The sequence below is a fragment of the Mchenga conophoros genome, linkage group LG7, assembly GCF_057382185.1.
Source record: "Mchenga conophoros isolate Kocher_MC1m ecotype Shallow Benthic linkage group LG7, M_conophoros_male_GT1.1, whole genome shotgun sequence".
Lineage (NCBI taxonomy): Eukaryota > Metazoa > Chordata > Actinopteri > Cichliformes > Cichlidae > Mchenga > Mchenga conophoros.
In genome coordinates, this window is record NC_140532.1 from 34,835,694 (window position 1) to 34,853,803 (window position 18,110).

At 38.6% G+C, this 18,110-nt stretch overlaps 1 protein-coding gene across 1 annotated transcript in view; it reads left to right on the forward strand.

The window, feature by feature from the left end:
* The window catches only part of cacna1bb (calcium channel, voltage-dependent, N type, alpha 1B subunit, b), a 220,402-nt gene that overhangs the window by 144,376 nt on the left and 57,916 nt on the right, over nt 1-18,110 (forward strand). The window contains exons 15-25 of the mRNA XM_085279031.1: nt 4,027-4,099; nt 4,384-4,501; nt 4,973-5,040; nt 5,457-5,563; nt 7,643-7,705; nt 8,536-8,583; nt 11,365-12,120; nt 14,324-14,499; nt 15,151-15,280; nt 16,262-16,391; nt 17,143-17,202. Coding sequence (XP_085135157.1) covers nt 4,027-4,099; nt 4,384-4,501; nt 4,973-5,040; nt 5,457-5,563; nt 7,643-7,705; nt 8,536-8,583; nt 11,365-12,120; nt 14,324-14,499; nt 15,151-15,280; nt 16,262-16,391; nt 17,143-17,202 — 1,729 coding nt within the window. The remainder of the gene's footprint in view (nt 1-4,026; nt 4,100-4,383; nt 4,502-4,972; nt 5,041-5,456; nt 5,564-7,642; nt 7,706-8,535; nt 8,584-11,364; nt 12,121-14,323; nt 14,500-15,150; nt 15,281-16,261; nt 16,392-17,142; nt 17,203-18,110) is intronic.

The following is an 18,110-nucleotide window of genomic DNA, read 5'->3' on the forward strand; positions in this document are numbered from 1 at the left end:
GCAAGCAATTGTTTATAAATGATATGACACTGTTATATGTAGGATTTAAATGTTAAAATAATGTTGGCTGTACACAGTTTTACACAGTATCTCACAGTCTGGTTAGACGTTCAAATGTACTGACCAATTTACTAATATTTCTCAAAACTTTAACTTTATCCAACTTAAATAATGCACATTTAATTTGTAAATATCAACAGCTACCCACAGTGTGGTGTAGTTCCAACAATAGCTTTAAAGATAAAAAAAAAGACATATGGATATGTGGAATACCATGCACACTGCTTGCTTTCTTCTTTGTTCATACTCAGTCACAACTGAAAAGCATCAAAGATGGAGAAGAAATCACTCAAAGTATGGGTAGGAAAAGAAGTTGGGTTTGCTTAAAATGGGTATAGTGATAATTCATAAATCTGTTGCTATCCATTGGAACTCTGTTGCCACCTACATACATATAAATTCACATTAGTTACATATATTCAGTCCAGCCAGAACCTTGAACCCTCCACAAATCCTGAGTCAGGTGCTTTACAGCAGCGGTCCCCAACCCCCGGGCCGCGAGAGTTGAGGCTCAGGTGTGAAATGTATGGTTTTCAGGGTTTTTATCGGTTTTCAGTGTTATTTTGTTATCGTTTTTATTGTTAACTCTGTTTTCCTGGGTCTTTTCGCGTGTGTTATGAATAAATCTTCTTTTTTTCGGTACCGGTACTAGTTTTATTTATCCGCGACACCTTAAAGGCCGGTCCGTGAAAATATTTTCGGGCATAAACCGGTCCGTGGCGCAAAAAAGGTTGGGGACCGCTGCTTTACAGGACAGAAATTTTAATAGCAAAATGACACACAAAATACAACCAGTTGAGTATCTGATGTGTTGTGCCCATTTTGCAGTGTGACACAAGGACCGGACACACACAGCGTCGACAGTTGAATATTTACTTGCAATGTTTAATGCCACTCTGAGTTATGCAGTTTTCACACTGCTCAGCTGAGTTCCAGCTCAGCACACACCGCTCTCCTCCAGCCCCTGGCAGCTACTGAAAACGGGGAGGCATAGTTAGTGAGATGGAGGTCAGCTGTGTGGGTGAGCCATCCCTTGACACCACACCCTGAGCTCACTACTCCACCCCTACCCTGCAGCTGAGCCACGCCCCGCTATATGCAGCCTGACTCAGTTCGATTGCAGTGCATTGGCATGTGATCTGACCACAACAGAATTTAATAAACCAGAAGATAAATTTGAAACCAGTTGACTAAATCCATCTTAAACTAATTTCTTTCTTTGCTTTTTAGAGGAAAGGTGAATATAAACTAAGTAGAATTTGAAACCGGTGAACAATCATTTGTTTTCTCATATTAAAAACAATCACAAGTGCTAATTTTTAAAATAACATACATTTAAAAACAATACATATTTCCCATTATTTTGCCATGAATTGAATTTTTTTTTTCTTTTATCCAACCTCAAACATTTCTTATACCTGCCTTTTTATTTTCATCATTAACTGAATGAAGTTCAAATGATGAATAGTAGGAATGCAGGTTCAGTTGAATGACCGACCCATCCTCATGCATTTCTGTGTCACTCTCTCATTGTCTTCTTTAGTTTCAAGACTGCGGATTCAGGTTTTGGCAGGTTTGTTGGGTCATGTGGGGGCTTTTTGCAAAGATTTAGAGTCTTTTTGTTGAAAATGTGCATGTCTGATGAAAGTATGTCATTAAGCTAGAGCCTCTTATTAACGTCCATTATATAGTTTCTAAATTGCTTCAGTGTCGTAGAAATCCAGTAAAGAGAACTGAATCCACTTTGGATCCATTATATCAGACATACATATTGAAGTCTTGTGTTTATCTTAATACTAACATACTTGCAGCAGAGAATAGCTTTAAAGGTTGTGTGGCAAGAAGATATTCTGTTAGTGAAGCTGTAAATACTGGAACGTTATCTTATATTCTTTGGTGATTTCTGTTGGTGCCTTTTCCGCATGTTCAGTTTTCCATTCAGGTTTTCTCTTTTCTTGAGCCCAAAACAGACTGGCACTTTCTGATGCATGCCAAGATAGCCATGTGTACTATTTTATGTGCTTCATACAAGTTACTTTAATTTTAAGGTGATGAAGCATGGAAACAACCAGGCTACCTCTTGTCATTTAGCACTTCTTCTGTGGTGTTTTAAGTGTTTTAACAAAAGAACTGAAATCAGCTCTTTGGTGAAGAATTGTGTGAAAGGAAGAAAAATGTATACTTCACATTTTACTTTATCTGCTGAACTTTTTTGATGGTTAACATGGCATGTGAATTGGTTGATTTGCTTGTGAGTACAGCAAATGTAGCAGTGTGTTTTGGACTTAATAGCCGTGAGCTTTGGCTACCTGGTGACCATTATGTCCTTCTGTTGCATGTCCCTCCTCCCATCCTTCTCTACAAGCCTTTATCAATACAAAACACCCCCACCACTTGATGTAAGAAGACTAAGCTCTCCCTGGATCTTTAAAGAAATCCGAAAAGCCTACTCCCATCAGTGTATTGTGCTTCTGTCTTTGTGAGGACGTGTAAGTTTTAGACATTTTTGGAAGATGTGTACATTTTGTATGAACATGAATTCAAAGAGCAGTTAGAGCAAAATATGTAAGTGTAAATGCTGGCATTTGATTTTACCTACAAAAAGGTTGGGAGTTAAATGTTCGGTTTTTTTTATGATCAAAGGATAAGTAAGGATGGTGACAATGCATCATGTAGCATGTTTAATGGTAAGTTTGGTAAACTCTGGAAAATTTTCTTGTGTAAAGCTTGTGTAAAAGTGTAAATTAGTTGAAAAAAAAGGAGTAGGTATTTTACACTCTACCGTTACATAAGTACATAAAAACAATACAACCCTTGTCTACTGAGAATCATTACAGTGAAGTAGAAGCCTACAGAACTCAAAACAAAAACTGCTGTTAAGAGCCATGCACACTACAGCAAGAGCATTTATTAAAATGCATTTTTGTTATTTTATTATGTTATTTCATTTCCATTAATTACTTCAGCTGGCCTCCTCCTACCTTCTGGCCCTTGATCCCCTACACTGGCTGCACTGTCCGAAGTTATGCCTTGGCTATGGCTGACAGGATAAAACTAGCCAAATAAATTCCAATCTAGCCTGCAGAAGGTTGCTTCTGCACATGTGTAAAAGAGTTGGATTGCCAATGAATGCATTCCTGTTTTAATTGAAAATGATAGCTGACTGGAATGATAGCTGAAAATTACTGGAAATGAAGCTCTGTGACCTTGAACATGCCACTTTTTCTCTGCTGAAGCTGTTCATTTTCAATTTACTTTAACAGATGTCACCAGAATCACTCAGCATGATTGTAATGTATTACTTTAAGCCCTGCTGTCAGTATTACTTGCTATTTAAATGTATTAATTTATAAAAATGTAATTGTGATCGTCACCTTTCTAGCAAAAGTCAGAGAATATTTACACAAGATAAAAAAATAAAAAATAAAAAGCCACAAATATATAAATGTTGCAAGGCTTTGAAGTCTCCCCAGTTCAGAGATGGCATAAGGAATATTAAATCCAGTCTGTCTCATGATCTGCTGTCAGTTTGTTGACAGTTTCAATAGCAAGGTCTTATGGATAAATGAAACAACAAAAGCAATATCCATGTTATTATAAATTGCATTTATCCTTTATAATTGTTGGGATCAGGAAATGATCATTGAATGTCCTCACAGGTATAGAAGTACAAATGTGTGTGTGGTGGGGGTGTTGCAGATGGGAAACAAAATGAAGAAAATGATCCAGTTGTGACTGCAGTGTGAATCTGTCCTTTTTTGTGCTCTCATGTTTCTCATGTCCTGAAACATGTATCGTTCCTCACAGCTTTCTTTTTTTTTATCCCATTAATCCAAGTGACTTTCCTGAACTGCAGGTAGAGCCCATTAAGACCTGACTGGAACCTCGTTTTTAACATTTGCTCTAATGGTTTTGGTGTTGTTGTTTTTTTCAGTTTGTAATTATGTTGTTGTGAATCCTTTTTAGGTTTAACTTTGAAGATGAAACTCCAACAACAAACTTTGATACCTTCCCAGCAGCCATCCTCACGGTGTTCCAGGTAAAACATAAAACAAAACATTACACATATGTGTGCAATCATGCTTTCCAAATGAGAACAAGAGCATATTGACACTATGGAAAAATAAAGTTTGTTATCAGTCATTTTAATTAGAGCAAATGAGGGGTCTGCATATCTCCGTGTGCCCTAATGAGCTCACTGATAATCCTTCAATTAACCTGTACTCATAAGCCCTCACTCTGTAAAGTAATTTAATTCTGTGCTCTGTGAGATTTGCATGCTCCTTTACAACCCAGCCTCACTCTGACTCTCGTTTCCCTCAGATTCTGACTGGCGAGGACTGGAACGCAGTGATGTACCACGGGATCGAGTCTCAAGGAGGCGTTCGCGGCGGCATGTTCTCCTCCATCTACTTCATCGTCCTCACACTCTTTGGAAACTGTATCCTTTTTGACATCACAGCATACACACAGTCAGAAGCAGTGCCCATCAATTACAGAAAAAATTTTATTGCAATGTAAATGCTGACCTTATCAACAGTAAACATTTCATTGATACATGTAAATGAAATGTTATTGCAGGGATGTTTTACTTTGGATCATGCTACAGCCAACTCATGTTACAAGTTAAGTCTTTCAAGCTCGTAAATATAGGCTGAAATGGGAGTGATTTCTCTAAAAAACAAAGGTGATGAAAGATGAGAATTTTTTGCCAGCTAGCAGTGAGTTCTTACTCTGTCAGCCGTCATGTACTCTTGTGAACTTGAGGTGAAAAATTAGGCCCTGCTCTGTCAGGTAAACTGACAGATCTATTCAGCATCAATTTTTCAGATTGCTACTAGTTTGGTGGGAAAAGCCAATGAATACTTAATCTGTCCAACTGTTGTTGCTCCTGAGTGCCGTTGTTATTCAGACACCCTCCTGAATGTCTTCTTGGCTATTGCCGTCGATAACCTTGCAAATGCACAAGAGCTGACGAAGGTAGGCGGGAAAACCAATCCAGCAAAAAAAAAAAAAACCCAAAACAAAAAAACCACTTGCCAGATGTTGATTTTTGAAACACAGTAAAGACAGATTCATCCTTTACTCCTTGAACAAATTTCAGTGTTGCTGAGACACCTGGCAGAGTGAGCTTTTTCAGCAAGCTTTTCCTGGGTTTGATGTGATCCTATTTTCATGGCTATATTAGGGTTATATATGGCTGAAAACAGATATCAGTCTTGGGTAAAATTTCGACAATATCAGATGACACAATTAAATTCTGATTGACTTTTTTTCCCTAAACAAAGGTCATGACTGCCTAATCTGATTTTGCCCAGAAAACTATGGAGATCTGTTGCAATAGTAATATATTCCTCTTAAGCACAAATTAATGTCTTGGTTGTCACTGGCTGAAGGATGAAGAGGAGCAGGAGGAGGCAGCCAATAAGAAGCTCGCTCTACAGAAAGCTTTGGAAGTGAAAGAAGTCAGCCCGATGTCAGCAGCCAACATTTCGATCGCTGCGTAAGTTTCTCTTTCCCCAGACAGCAGCGCTGTTCAGTCCCACACGGAAATAAAACTGTATGATACCTCTCCGTAGGTTCTTCCCTCTCAGTCTGACATGTCTGTGTGTATATTTGTACCCTGTTTGATTTGTCTGTGTTCTGAACTTCTCATCCACTCCCATTAAGTCAGTGCCCCTGTGGTGTTTCTTATTTATTACACCCTACTCTTTACCCTCTTTAATATTATAGGCAATTAAGGAAGCTTCAGTGAGTAATACATGTGAGTTTCCACTAGCAAATTTCATGATATTATTTTTTTATTTTGCCCTTGAATGTTGCTACCTGCTGCTAAAATGGCATTTTATAATCAAAGCTGTTGTTTGATTTACAAATGATGCAGCTCTCCATTCTGCATCTTTAGATGATAATCTCAGTAGTATTTTAGATATCGTGTCCCAGTTATTTCTCTCTGTCTACTAAAGTTAGTGAGTAATGATTAGCAAAAAATCATAAAAATCAGCGCAGATACTTGATGTGATACTCAAAGTTTTCTGAGGATTCTGCAGTCTTTGGAAAACTAAGTACACTGTTAGGAATTAAGAGTGTAAGAAGTATAAATAAAGTTGGGCACTGCTAATAAAATTCAAATGCAAATGACTTGAAAGTTTAGCAGGTTGCTGGTTTGTGTTAACACAATGTCATAAAAATTACACAATTGGTCTTCCTAGCAAATTCAACCCATGGCCAGACCATGCAATGCTCAGAGAAACATAAAGAAGTCCAAGAGCTACATCTTAGACTCTATAAGCCTCACTTAGCATTAAATGTTAAAGTTAATGACAGTAAACTTGGAAAAAGACTGAAAACGTGTGACTTGTTTGGAAGGGTTGCCAAAAGAAAGGCTCTTTTCTATAAAAAACAAAAAACACAGGAGCATGATTCTGGTTTGCAAAGCTGCATCTGAACAAACAGCAGGATGTCTGGTACATGCTCCTTTGGATAGAGGAAAGTGGAGATGTTTGAATGTAATACACAGTGCGCACAGTCTTTAAATGCTACATTTTTAAGTTTAAAACTTCAGTTTTTTTCTGTGTTGCTGTGAACAAATTATGGGTTCATTGCATTTTTTTTATGTGGTCCCAACTTAAAACCAAAGCAATTCACATGAGATACTCATAAAGAGCGAGTAAGCTTAATGCAAATCATAAACAGTGAGACATGAAGACTAACATTAAGCATGATGACAGAGACAGGGCAACACTGATAAAAAATGGAGAAACTCAAAGTGGCACAAGAAAACCAAAAGAACCCAAACGGATCAATTATTCGTAGCTATAAATTATCACGTCTCACTGTATTTTCCTATCTTATTCACTAAAACAGCAACAATGCATTGTCTCTGCATTGTGTTCGTACGTGATTGTTTCCACTTGTGTGTTAAAAAATTCTGCATAGGTCTTTTTGTGATGACATTTTTTTTTATTCATTTGTAAAACTTGCTCCTTAATTGCCGTCGTCCTCACTATGAGGTCAGTTAGAAATTATTACTGCCGTAAATCCCTGGCTAGCCGACTTGTTCCCCATTACACTGCTCTTAGTGTTATCACGTGGCCCTGTGCATTAGTTTCAGCCTTGTCAGACATGTTTAGTTTGTGCATTGAACAGTGTGCTCACACAAAAAGTCAGTGGGCTCATAAGAAACTCTTTATTTTTACTATCTGTGTTGAATGTGCTGTTTCAGAGAAATTCAGGGTTTCATTACAAAACTGAAGACAAAATCTAAGAATCTTCATTTGAAATAATTTTAAATATCTAAATATGTTTCAAATTCAACATTTCATTGTAAAATATAAGATTACATTTTCCTCTTCATATGTTTTGGATTGAAACTCCTGAATGGTTTTCAGTTTCAGTTTTCGTCATAAAGATGTCACACGTTTTTCCGTTGCTGTTGTGTTATTGAAGTATTTGCACAGATTAGTCCTTTGCTGTAACACAGAAGGCAGGGGGCAGGTGGAATGTCAGTCTTTTTGTCCACCTGCCCCCTTCGGATTTGTGTCTCATTTTTTTTTCCTTTGTTTTTGTTCTGCATGTACAGTTTTGTAAAGCAAAATCGAGATGCACTCTCTCGCAGGTCGTCCATCAGCAGCATTCAGTCACCGTGAGTTATCACTCTCTGTTACAATATTCTCCTCCTGGTCTCCTCTCCTCTCCTGTTTCCTTTCCTCTTTGCCTTCTCTTCTAGTCTTTCATCCCTTCTGTCTCCTTTCTTCTCTGCAATGCATTGTTTTTTTCCCTCTTTACATCTCTTCAAGTTCTTGTATCCTCCCACTTTCGGACAATCTGTGCTCTCCTCCAGTCCTCTCCTTTCCTCTCCTTTCCTCTGCACCTTCATAAAACTAAATTGTGTTCTGTCATAACTTCGTTGCTATTGAAGTGAAATGTATTTATGGTTCTTCTTTTTTAAGTCATTGAAACTGCACTACAGCAGATGGCACACGGTGCCACTGTGGTTTAATTTTGACTGTAAACTGTAGACTGTTGTGCCTCTGCCTAGCCTTCGGTGCCTACAGTAATAGATCTTCAGCTCTGTGATGTGAATAATTTGTCTATAAATGTTTAATTTCTCTGCTTTGCTACTACCACAGGCAGTTTGGCATTTCCATTCTATTTGTTATTGTAGACTCCAGGCTGTCACTAAAAGAAAAACACAACAACAACCAGCTTTTGCTCTCCCTCCTGGTGATCTGCTCTCTTAATTGATTACGGTGCTGCTGGAAGGCCATCGCACCTCTTTGAGTTAACACTGGTTTCTTATAAGGACTGCTCTTCTTGTGTTTTTGAGTGTGCATGTGCTATGTCACAATATCTCACCAGTTACTCTAGCATTTCTAGCTTTCATTTCTGCAATCGCCTACATGTATTTCAGTAGTTCACCTGTCGGTGGATACCTGTCCTGTCCTGTCTTCTGTCTCCCTGTCTGTCTCTTAGGAGTTATACTGTCTACTCCTCCCCCGCTCGATGTGTCTTGAGGTACAGGTGATAAAATGGAAATAAATGACCTAACCCATAAAACTCACAAATCATACTGTGAACAGGAGCAATATGCATTACATTGATGACAACCAGGAATATTATTACATTAAATGGATGCTCTATGTTTGATTTTTTTATTTTGAGAAATAAAAAAAGCTCCCATTTCGCCCCATAATTATTATCCCAGATCATCTTCTCCTAAACTCTGCTATTACCCACCGCATGATTTTCCTGCCTGAACCATTTGCACATGACTCGGGTCACCCTGTGCAATGTCAGTGAGGCATGCCATATTAAGAAGTCCCAGTAAACGTTTTGATGTTGTCTGCTACAACAGCTGTTCTAAGTTTCACATGATGGTTGAAAAATACTTCTAAAATAAAAGTTTTAGTAGTAGCTGTAGTATCTTTCTAATAATTGACAAAACAAACTTATCTTGCATGTGGGAAGAGTTAAAAAAGTATCCCTACAGATTACACTGTTATAGTGCAAGACTCCCAATGTCCTGTACAAATAAAATACCATGCACCATGCAACACACAATGAGACAGGAATAAATTAGCATGTATATATGTATTAATATACATGAATATGTGCTTTTTATTTGGAATATAGACATCTGATAATACTAGAATTAATACGCTGTGTGGACAAGTACGTCAATCTGTAAGGTTTCAATAATCTAAAATTCCAGACTTTCAATAAAATGATGTTGTGATAAATAGCAAGTATCAATATTTATTTATTTATATTTTTTATTTGTAAGCGAGGATTCATTGGAACTACTAATGTACATGGAAACGTATGCACACCTCATGACAACGTTAAAATGACCAATGTTACTGTTTTAATAAAGTTTACTGACGTCTTTAATAATAATGGATTGCATTTATAAAGCGCTTTTCGGGGCCCTCAAAGCGCTTTACAATTCCACTATTCATTCACACACTGGTGGAGGCAGCTACAGTTGTAGCCACAGCTGCGCTGGGGCAGACTGACAGAAGCGAGGCTGCCATATCGCGCCATCGGCCCCTCTGGCCATCACCAGTAGGCGGTGGGTGAAGTGTCTTGCCCAAGGACACAACGACCATGACTGTCCGAGCCGGGGCTTGAACCGGCAACCTTCCAGTTACAAGACGAACTGCCAACTCTTTGAGCCACAATCGCCTACAAAGATAGTTTTGGCAAGATAACACAAACCCAACAATTCCGCCAATGTACATGCTAAATAACAGGAATATCAAAGTTTTGACCCTCTCATTTTATTTTAATTTCTGACATGCACCACCATGCAGCAATACTCAATATAATTTGTTCCACAAATTTACAAAAGATTCTAAGAGTTGTCAGGGGGATAGATTACTGTGCATGTTCTTGTTTAAAGGACTAAGCACGCTCGGTCTGCGCACAGCAATGATAGTGAGTTGGCTAGTTTGTAATGCAATAACAATAGTACATGCCCATATTATAATACAGGTTTCTAAACCTGTGATTTATGTGTTATGTGGTTGCTAGACAACATGATGACCTTACAATATGCAACATAGATCATGTAGGGGTCTAAGATGTAGCTGTGGTAGGGTTTGTAGCTCAGCTTCTGATCGTGTAGGAGGAGTTCATGGACGGAGAGACTAGAATTTGTGTATTTTAGTAAGATAAATATCTGTAAGTAAATGCTCAATTTATGAAATTAGTGGAAAAAAAATCTCATCTTATTGGTTGTTACTTTCAAATCTGACCTCGGGTATAAACTGGGTACCTGTATTAAGTTTGAAATAGTTGTACATGTGTCCATTTATTATTATAAACCTTTGTTTTTTTTAGCAAACACTCACCTGAGTGGAAAACCTTTCTTTGAGCATATAAAATACTTTTATAAAATGTGCAAATCTCTTATATACCACAAAAAGCCTGCTTGTAGTCTAAAAGAGAATGACGCCTTAATAACAACATGTCAGATTTATACCAAGGAGAAGTGAGTTAGATTGGAGAAGAAAATTTTAGTCTGTGACTAAAGAAACTTAAAACCCTGCATTAGATTTATAATGTAATTTCAGAGATTTATAATGTAATTTCACAACATTTAAAAGCTTAACAGTGTAATATAAGACATACTTAGTGGTAAGAGAATTAAATGTCAAAATATCCAAATTAAGAATAAGGATCTCCTATTTAGACACAAAAATAATGCTTCATGTTTATGAGGACATAGAATTATTTTCTGAATAAAATGCGAGTAAAAGTTTATTCATTTAACTCATTAGTCATTAAAGAAATTGTACCTGGTACAAACATATCAGGTAAATTTCATTTAACAAAACTCCTTTAAATATAACTGTTTACATTCTTTAACAAAATGACATGAAAAATGTACGTGTCATCGAATGACTTAAAGCCAACATTTTGCCGATAAGTAGATATTTTTTCGAGTGCACATTGCAAGAGTGTATGCTGTGTGAAGACGTGTACGAAGATTGTAAGAAAGAAAACTGTAAGAAAAATTGTCAAATTTTTCTATGTTGGTTTTGAGATACATATTCATGCATGGTAAGTAAAGGTTTCACCATTGCACACATCTGTGCTGACGCATCCATAGGCTTGTTTCTAACTCACTTATCCAGCGTCATTTTAAGATAAATGTTAGAATTTGCAGATGACAGTGTGACTATGGGTGAAAGTGTGGATTGTAATGTTCACCTCATAAAGTAGAGCTAAACGTGTTGTATGTCATTACTTACTGCTGTTCCATGATCTTTTCCTGTGGGTTTTATTCGATGTTTGCAGCAAAGAGCAGCAGCGTTCAGCGAAGGCTATGTCAGTGTGGGAGCAGAGGACTAACCAGCTTAGGAGACATAACATAAAAACGAGCAGCGAGGCCCTGTACAACGAGCTCGACCCCGATGACCGCCTATTGATGTCCAGCGCCCTTCATCTGCACCCCGACATGAAGACTCACCTGGACAGGCCCCTTAGGGTGGAGTCCAAGAATGGAGACAAATCCAGCAGGGCCCCCGAGGGAGGGTGGGAGGAGGCAGGGGATCTCCGGCAGGATGACAACTTTCACACACACTCCAGGAAGCATCACCGCCACCACGACAGTAGCGGGGAGAGCAGAGATGAAGGAGATGTCCGGGGAGGGAGGCACCACACCCATCACAGCAGGAGCAGAGATCACAATGCTGATGGTCCACAGACAAAAGAGAGGAGAGGGGAGATGAGTCACAACCGCAATGGAGGGCAGGGGCACAGGCACCACCACCACCAGACCGGCTCCCCTGAGGAGGAAAATAATGACCTGCAGGGAGGAGGACGAGGAGGAGGAGATAATAAGGGGCATCACCACCATCACTCACATCGTCCACCTAAAGAGGGGAATGGGATGTTGGCAAATGGTGCACAGTCAGAGCAAAGGGGTAGAGGGGGAGGTGGAGGAGATAGTAATGGCGAGAGGAAGGACCGATGCTCTCGTACGGGCAGAGCGCAGACAGCTCTGGGTGGAGATGACTCTAAGAGGAACAAGAACGGAAACAGAGGTTACAGGTAAAGCTGCAGATTTTGTTGTTCATATAAAATGCTTCATTTTCAAAAATAATGACCTAATCTTTCAACTTAAACAACACACTATACTAATACACTTTATTTAAGTCGTAATGTGTCCAAATAACTTAATTAGGTGTATTTACCTCAGAATATGTCATAAATTATTGATTGACTAATGATTATCTCATTCACTGGCTGTTAGTTAGTTCTGACGTTTGATGATTATTTGACATCTTAAGTGTAAACAGTAATATGTAAGAAAATATGACATTTTATAATACATTTTTTTATAATACTTCTTCATCCCATTCGCTTTGGTCAAAAACCTTAGTGCAAATTTTGCTTTGTTATTGCTAAATGTGTAAATTAATAACTGTTTTCCATGTCAAGTTAAAAAGATGACACAACTCTGTGTCAGTGTTGCAAAAAAGTGAGTTTTTGCAGGTGGAAGTTCTGATTGCGTCTGTAACAACAGACACAGCCAACAAACACCAAAGTGCTTTTGCTTTTTTGTTGTAATTTTCTGATGCAATGTGTTTTGAACAGAAGTTTTTATTATTGTTGGTTTCATCAGCACATTTAATATATTACTGCTCCCAAATACAAACTGCAGCTCAGTAAGATTAGATTTTCGCTCTGCTTCCCATTTCTTCATTCCACATCCATGACAACACTGTTTCTTTTTTCGTAAAGCCAGTTTTAAACAACAACCTATCTGAGTGGACATTACCAGCACTCCATGTGCCATTAATGGCCTTTACTTGTGATTCTCATTTGATGCTTGACCTCGAATCAAGTCAAATAATTAACTCCACCAAAATTGGTTTCTAAATAAGTTCAGCAAAAAATATGAAGACACAGTTCTGCTGTCAGGTGTAGCTTCAGTCATAACTTGTCATAACTTAAAAAAACATTAATCCACTCTGAATTTCGTCTAAGTAGCGTGGAAAGAAAGCAATCTTTTCCCTGTGTGTGGGACAATTCCCACTAGGGATTAAATACCTGGGACTCTCCACCATTTGGTTCTAGAAGACCAAAGAAGCTTCTCAGATGAGAGGTGAAACCTCTTTAAGAAAATTAAAGGAGTCCAGCTGCTTTCTCTCGTGGATGACTGAGAGCCCACACAGACACACTTCGACTGTCTTGTTGTAGATCCAACTTTGAGGCCCATTTGTAGCCATCATCACTCCATGGGCGAATTGATCTTGTCAGCACATCTGCAACCTGGGTCAAATGGTTTTAGTTTGGGTTATGCACCCTATCATCGTATTTTTGTTCTAGGAAATTAGTCAAGTTTATTCCATTGAAGAAATGACAAAAACATGAAGATTTATTCAAGAAGACCTATTATCTTTTTCACACAAAAAACCATAGTGTGGCTTTTATGGTCTGTATTTACTAAAACTGCCAGTTGAGGATCTGTGAGTCACCTGTACTTGTCCTTTTATTCACGCTGTTCAATAACATGTTATTTTTTTCTCCATGTATTGGCCTTTCTTGGATGTGTTTGGACTGTAATCAACTGCACAAAGACTGATACTTCAGATTAGTGGCTATGAAAACAGTCTGTGCTTGAGACTCTTGCAGTCATATGAATAATAAGTTTTTACAGAACTGTATGCAGTCCTGGCAGAAAACCCCCCCAAAACGAGGTATATCTTAAACTCAGATTGTTTTGATTGTTTGGGGTTCCCAGGAGAAAGCTTCTTCTCTCTAAAGAGAACATGGCAACAAGGCTTAAATTTGAAAAGCTGCATCTCAATAAACCACAAGAAAGCTGGAACAATGTCAGATGACACCAAAGTGGAGGTCTTTGTCCACAATGCACAACACCACATATCAGCACAAACAGCTATAAAGCACAATGGTGGAGGGGTGATGATTTGGCCTTGTTTTACAGCCACAGGACCTGTACAGTATTTTTAACTGAACAAGAAGTCAGACATACAACAGAGCAGCTGAAAAATAAAAGAATCAAGTTGTTGCAATAGTCCAGTCAGACCTCAACCTGATTACAATGCTGTGGTGGGGCCTTATGAGAGCTGCTCATGAACACCTGAACTTATTTTATACACTGATACTATATGAAATTTGTGTTTTTAGAGCTACCTTGTGCTTCTTTGTACAAAAGGGAAAGGAAACAAAGTTTGGGGGTTTTTTTGTTTTGTTTTTTTACACTAAACCCATCTTTTTTTTTCTCCAGGGAGATGGAGCCAGATGCTGAGGAGGAGAGCTTTACCTGCAGTCCTCAGCAGCCTACAGAGGATGTTGACAACCAGAAGAACTCCACTAGGGCCAGCCAGGCTGGCCTCAACAGCAATGCTATCCACATTCCTGTCACCATCACTGCCCCGCCTGGAGAAACCACCATCATACCCAGTGAGCATAGTGTGTTACTGAGACGGGAGGTGGGGAAGGATAGGGAGGTTAAACATATTTGTGTTATATTAGCTCACTGTGTTACAAAGTTCAATCAAAAGTCCCCACATCTCGTGATTAGCAAAGAATCAAATGAGTGAGTAGACTTTTATCACACATATAAAAGCAGCCAAATATCCTAAAATACAAAATGAGCTGTCAAAAAGCACAGTTTTATTTCAGCTGACGATGAAGCCCACACGCTGTGAAAAAATCATGCCATAACACTTGTGTTTGGATGACTTTTTTTTTTTAACCTTTTTAATCTGAAGGAGGAAAAAAGAAAATTTAACTTTTTTATTCAGAAATACTGCATCTCTTCAAGGTGTCTGTAAAAGTATGTGTACTTGTTTGTGAGCTAAGTTAATATTCTTCCATGTGCGAAAAACAGTTTTTCATAACATAGCTGTCACACTTAATCTTGACCCTGCAACCACGATCTTATGAGAAATGTCTAATTAGTGAAATGATGTGTTGTATATTTCTGTGAAGCGCAGCTATAAAATGCCTAAAGAAACTAAAAGCCTGCATTTAACATCCATAGAAAATACCTCACTTTTTACGGTCTGTGCTTCTTTGAGCTAAATGAGCGTATTTGTTTTTGCGCATCAGTGAACAACATCGACTGTGACAACCTGCAGCTCAGTGAGGAGAAGAAAGATCTGGAAGAGGACGAGGCAGCTAATGGGCCTCGGCAGATCCTTCCCTACAGCTCAATGTTCATCTTCGGCCAAACAAACCCGTAAGTTGCGAGGTGACTCAGCGGACTGGCGTGGGGTTAGCATAAACAGCATATTGAGAATTAAAAGCTTTAATTGATTTCATTCAGGTTCCTCTTTAAAGCACTGAAACAGTCAGTGGTTTGCTTATGTCTGACTCTTTAGTGGTTAATAACAAATCACCGTTATTCTCACTTGTCATGCTTAAATAAATCCTTTCTCTTTGGGGTATTTCATGCCTCACCTACACACAAAGGCAACAGTCACTCCCAGAAGTGGAGCTCTGGGTGTAGCTTCAATTTGGAGTCATTTTCTCTGTGAGGACCTGTTTTGGGGAGGAAAGCAGCAACTGCAAATATACAGTACTGTGCAAAGGTTCTTGAACCATCCCTCATTTGTTTTAATTTTGCTTCCACGCAGTTTCTTGTAATTTCTTTTAAAGTGGTCACGGGCAATATTTTCCAGGCTTTCCAAAGGTCTTCCAAGGCTCTTCTTTGGACATTTGCTGCTTTTTGGATCCTTTTCTCTTCGCCCAATTAGAACATTACTTTTTGTGCATCCTGGGGTAAATTCTAGCTGAGTAACTGGAAGGTGCCACCTCAAATTCGAGGCCATTGGACGCTCAAGTGGTCTCAAGATCTTATAGACAAGTGAGCTAAAGCATGGCTAGTTAAAATTTCAGCCTTAAGCTTTTAAGATTTAACACAAGAATTGAATCATAGTCAGAAGCATAAGATAAAATGCAGATGCTATAGTAATGCTAATGCTATAAATTTAAAAAAATAGTAATGCTATAAATACGCAGATGCTCTATAGCTCTGTGAAACGGCATAGTTCAGCGGCAGATTCATTCCCTACCTTCATGTATTGTTTTGGATATGCGTTTGTCCACAGCCTGTTATGGAAGGATGTCACCTGAAAGCACCTTGTGAGCTGTCACTGCTAAGCGTGTAGTACATTTGCTCGAGTTTGTGCGTGCGTGTGTTTATATGTTGGTCTTGCAGGGTGCGACGGCTGTGTCACTATGTGGTCAACCTACGCTACTTTGAAATGTGCATCCTGACGGTCATTACCATGAGCAGCATCGCCCTGGCAGCTGAGGACCCCGTGCAAGCCAATGCGACGCGCAACGATGTGAGTCAGGCCTACATCAAGACTTCATAAATAAACATCTGGAAGTACACAGCAAACACACTTGTTGTCAGACAGATAAACACACATGGACAAGTATATGCATGAAAACATGCAGGCTAGCACAGGCCGGATGAGGATTCACACATAAACACGTCTCATTTGGGCTGACTGACTGATTCATTTGGACCGATTGAGAAGTTCTTCCTAACAGGATCTGACAGTTTATCCATGTTGAGGAATGAGTGGTAGGAGGCACAAAAACAAACTTTTAATCATTTCTTGGTGAAATAACTGATTCGCAAGTGGTTCAGAGCCAAAAATCCAGTAACTATCCTGTTTTTGTATTCTTTACATCCCTGTGTGATATGTTAGCCCATGCTGGGAATAAGGATGATTTTTTTGTTTTGTTTTGACAGACGAGCACAGCTAGTTAGTATTGTAGTCAGGGGTGCAGAGGGAAACTGTGTGTGTGTGTGTGTGTGTGTGTGTGTGTGTGTGTGTGTGTGTGTGTGTTAGTTTTTGGTGAGCGTGTGTGCCTGTTGTGAGGTGTTAAGGTAATGTGTATCTATGCAGTACAGTGCAAAGCTGACAGAGTTTGAGATCTTTGGCAGGACATAGGAACACGTTGTGCATATCTGGTCCATTCTTACACACATATACACACACCCTTTCAAAGACTGAAAACATCTGTCACTGGGTCTGTTAGTGAGTCATTTTAAAGGATATTTCCTTATTGCTTAACTTTTTGTAGGTTCTCAAGTACCTGGATTATGTCTTCACTGGAGTCTTCACCTTTGAGATGGTGATTAAGGTGAGAAGGATGGAAAAATCAAGGTACATTTTCATTCGAGCCGCATGAGCTATGAAAACCTGCTGTGCAAGATTTTAGTCAAACGTCTACAACATCTGTGGTGAGCTAAATGTAAAGATTGCCTTGATCAACACTCAACAAAGCTAAAAACACAATCACAAAGTAATAAAACTACATTGACACTTTCTCCAAAAATATTGCATTGGTATAATACTTGATAGATGCCTTGATCGCTAAAATACAGAAAATTATTTGATGCATGCATCATCAAAAAAAAGCATATTCAGAAGCAAGCATGTCACTCTCATAATCAGCTGCTTACATCCTATTGCCTTTAACTGTTCTTTTACGTGTAGCATGTCTTTCTCTACTTTGATAGTGGTATTTTTTAAGCTGCTGCAAGAACCAAAATAATCCAAGTCAGAGTCCTGGAGATTTGAACCTAAAACAGAAGCCAGACACCCCGCTACAAGGAAGAATATTTGGGTTTTGCATCACTTAATAATGTAAACTGGCTCACAGACTTCTCCATAATAATTAGTCCAATTAGGAAGCAGCAGGAATAGTTTCATGACAGACATTATTTTCTGTCGGCTTGAAGATTCTGTCCTTTTCTGGATATATGCACTGTTTACTTATATAGTATAAGATACATATAAATCTGTTTCAGTTTGGGTTTTTTTTTTTATCTAATAAGGATTTGTTTCATAATGAGCTTTCGTCATTTTTAACCAAATTTAGCTTGTTAGATTTATTTTTACTTTATGCTTTTGACCTGCTTATAACCACATCTGAGCTTTAATGAAAAGGCCAGCAAACTGTGGATAGCATGTCACTGACATCACTAATTGGCTTTGTGGTTTTACGTGGAGATAACACTCCATCCCAATGTGTCTAATTTAATTCTG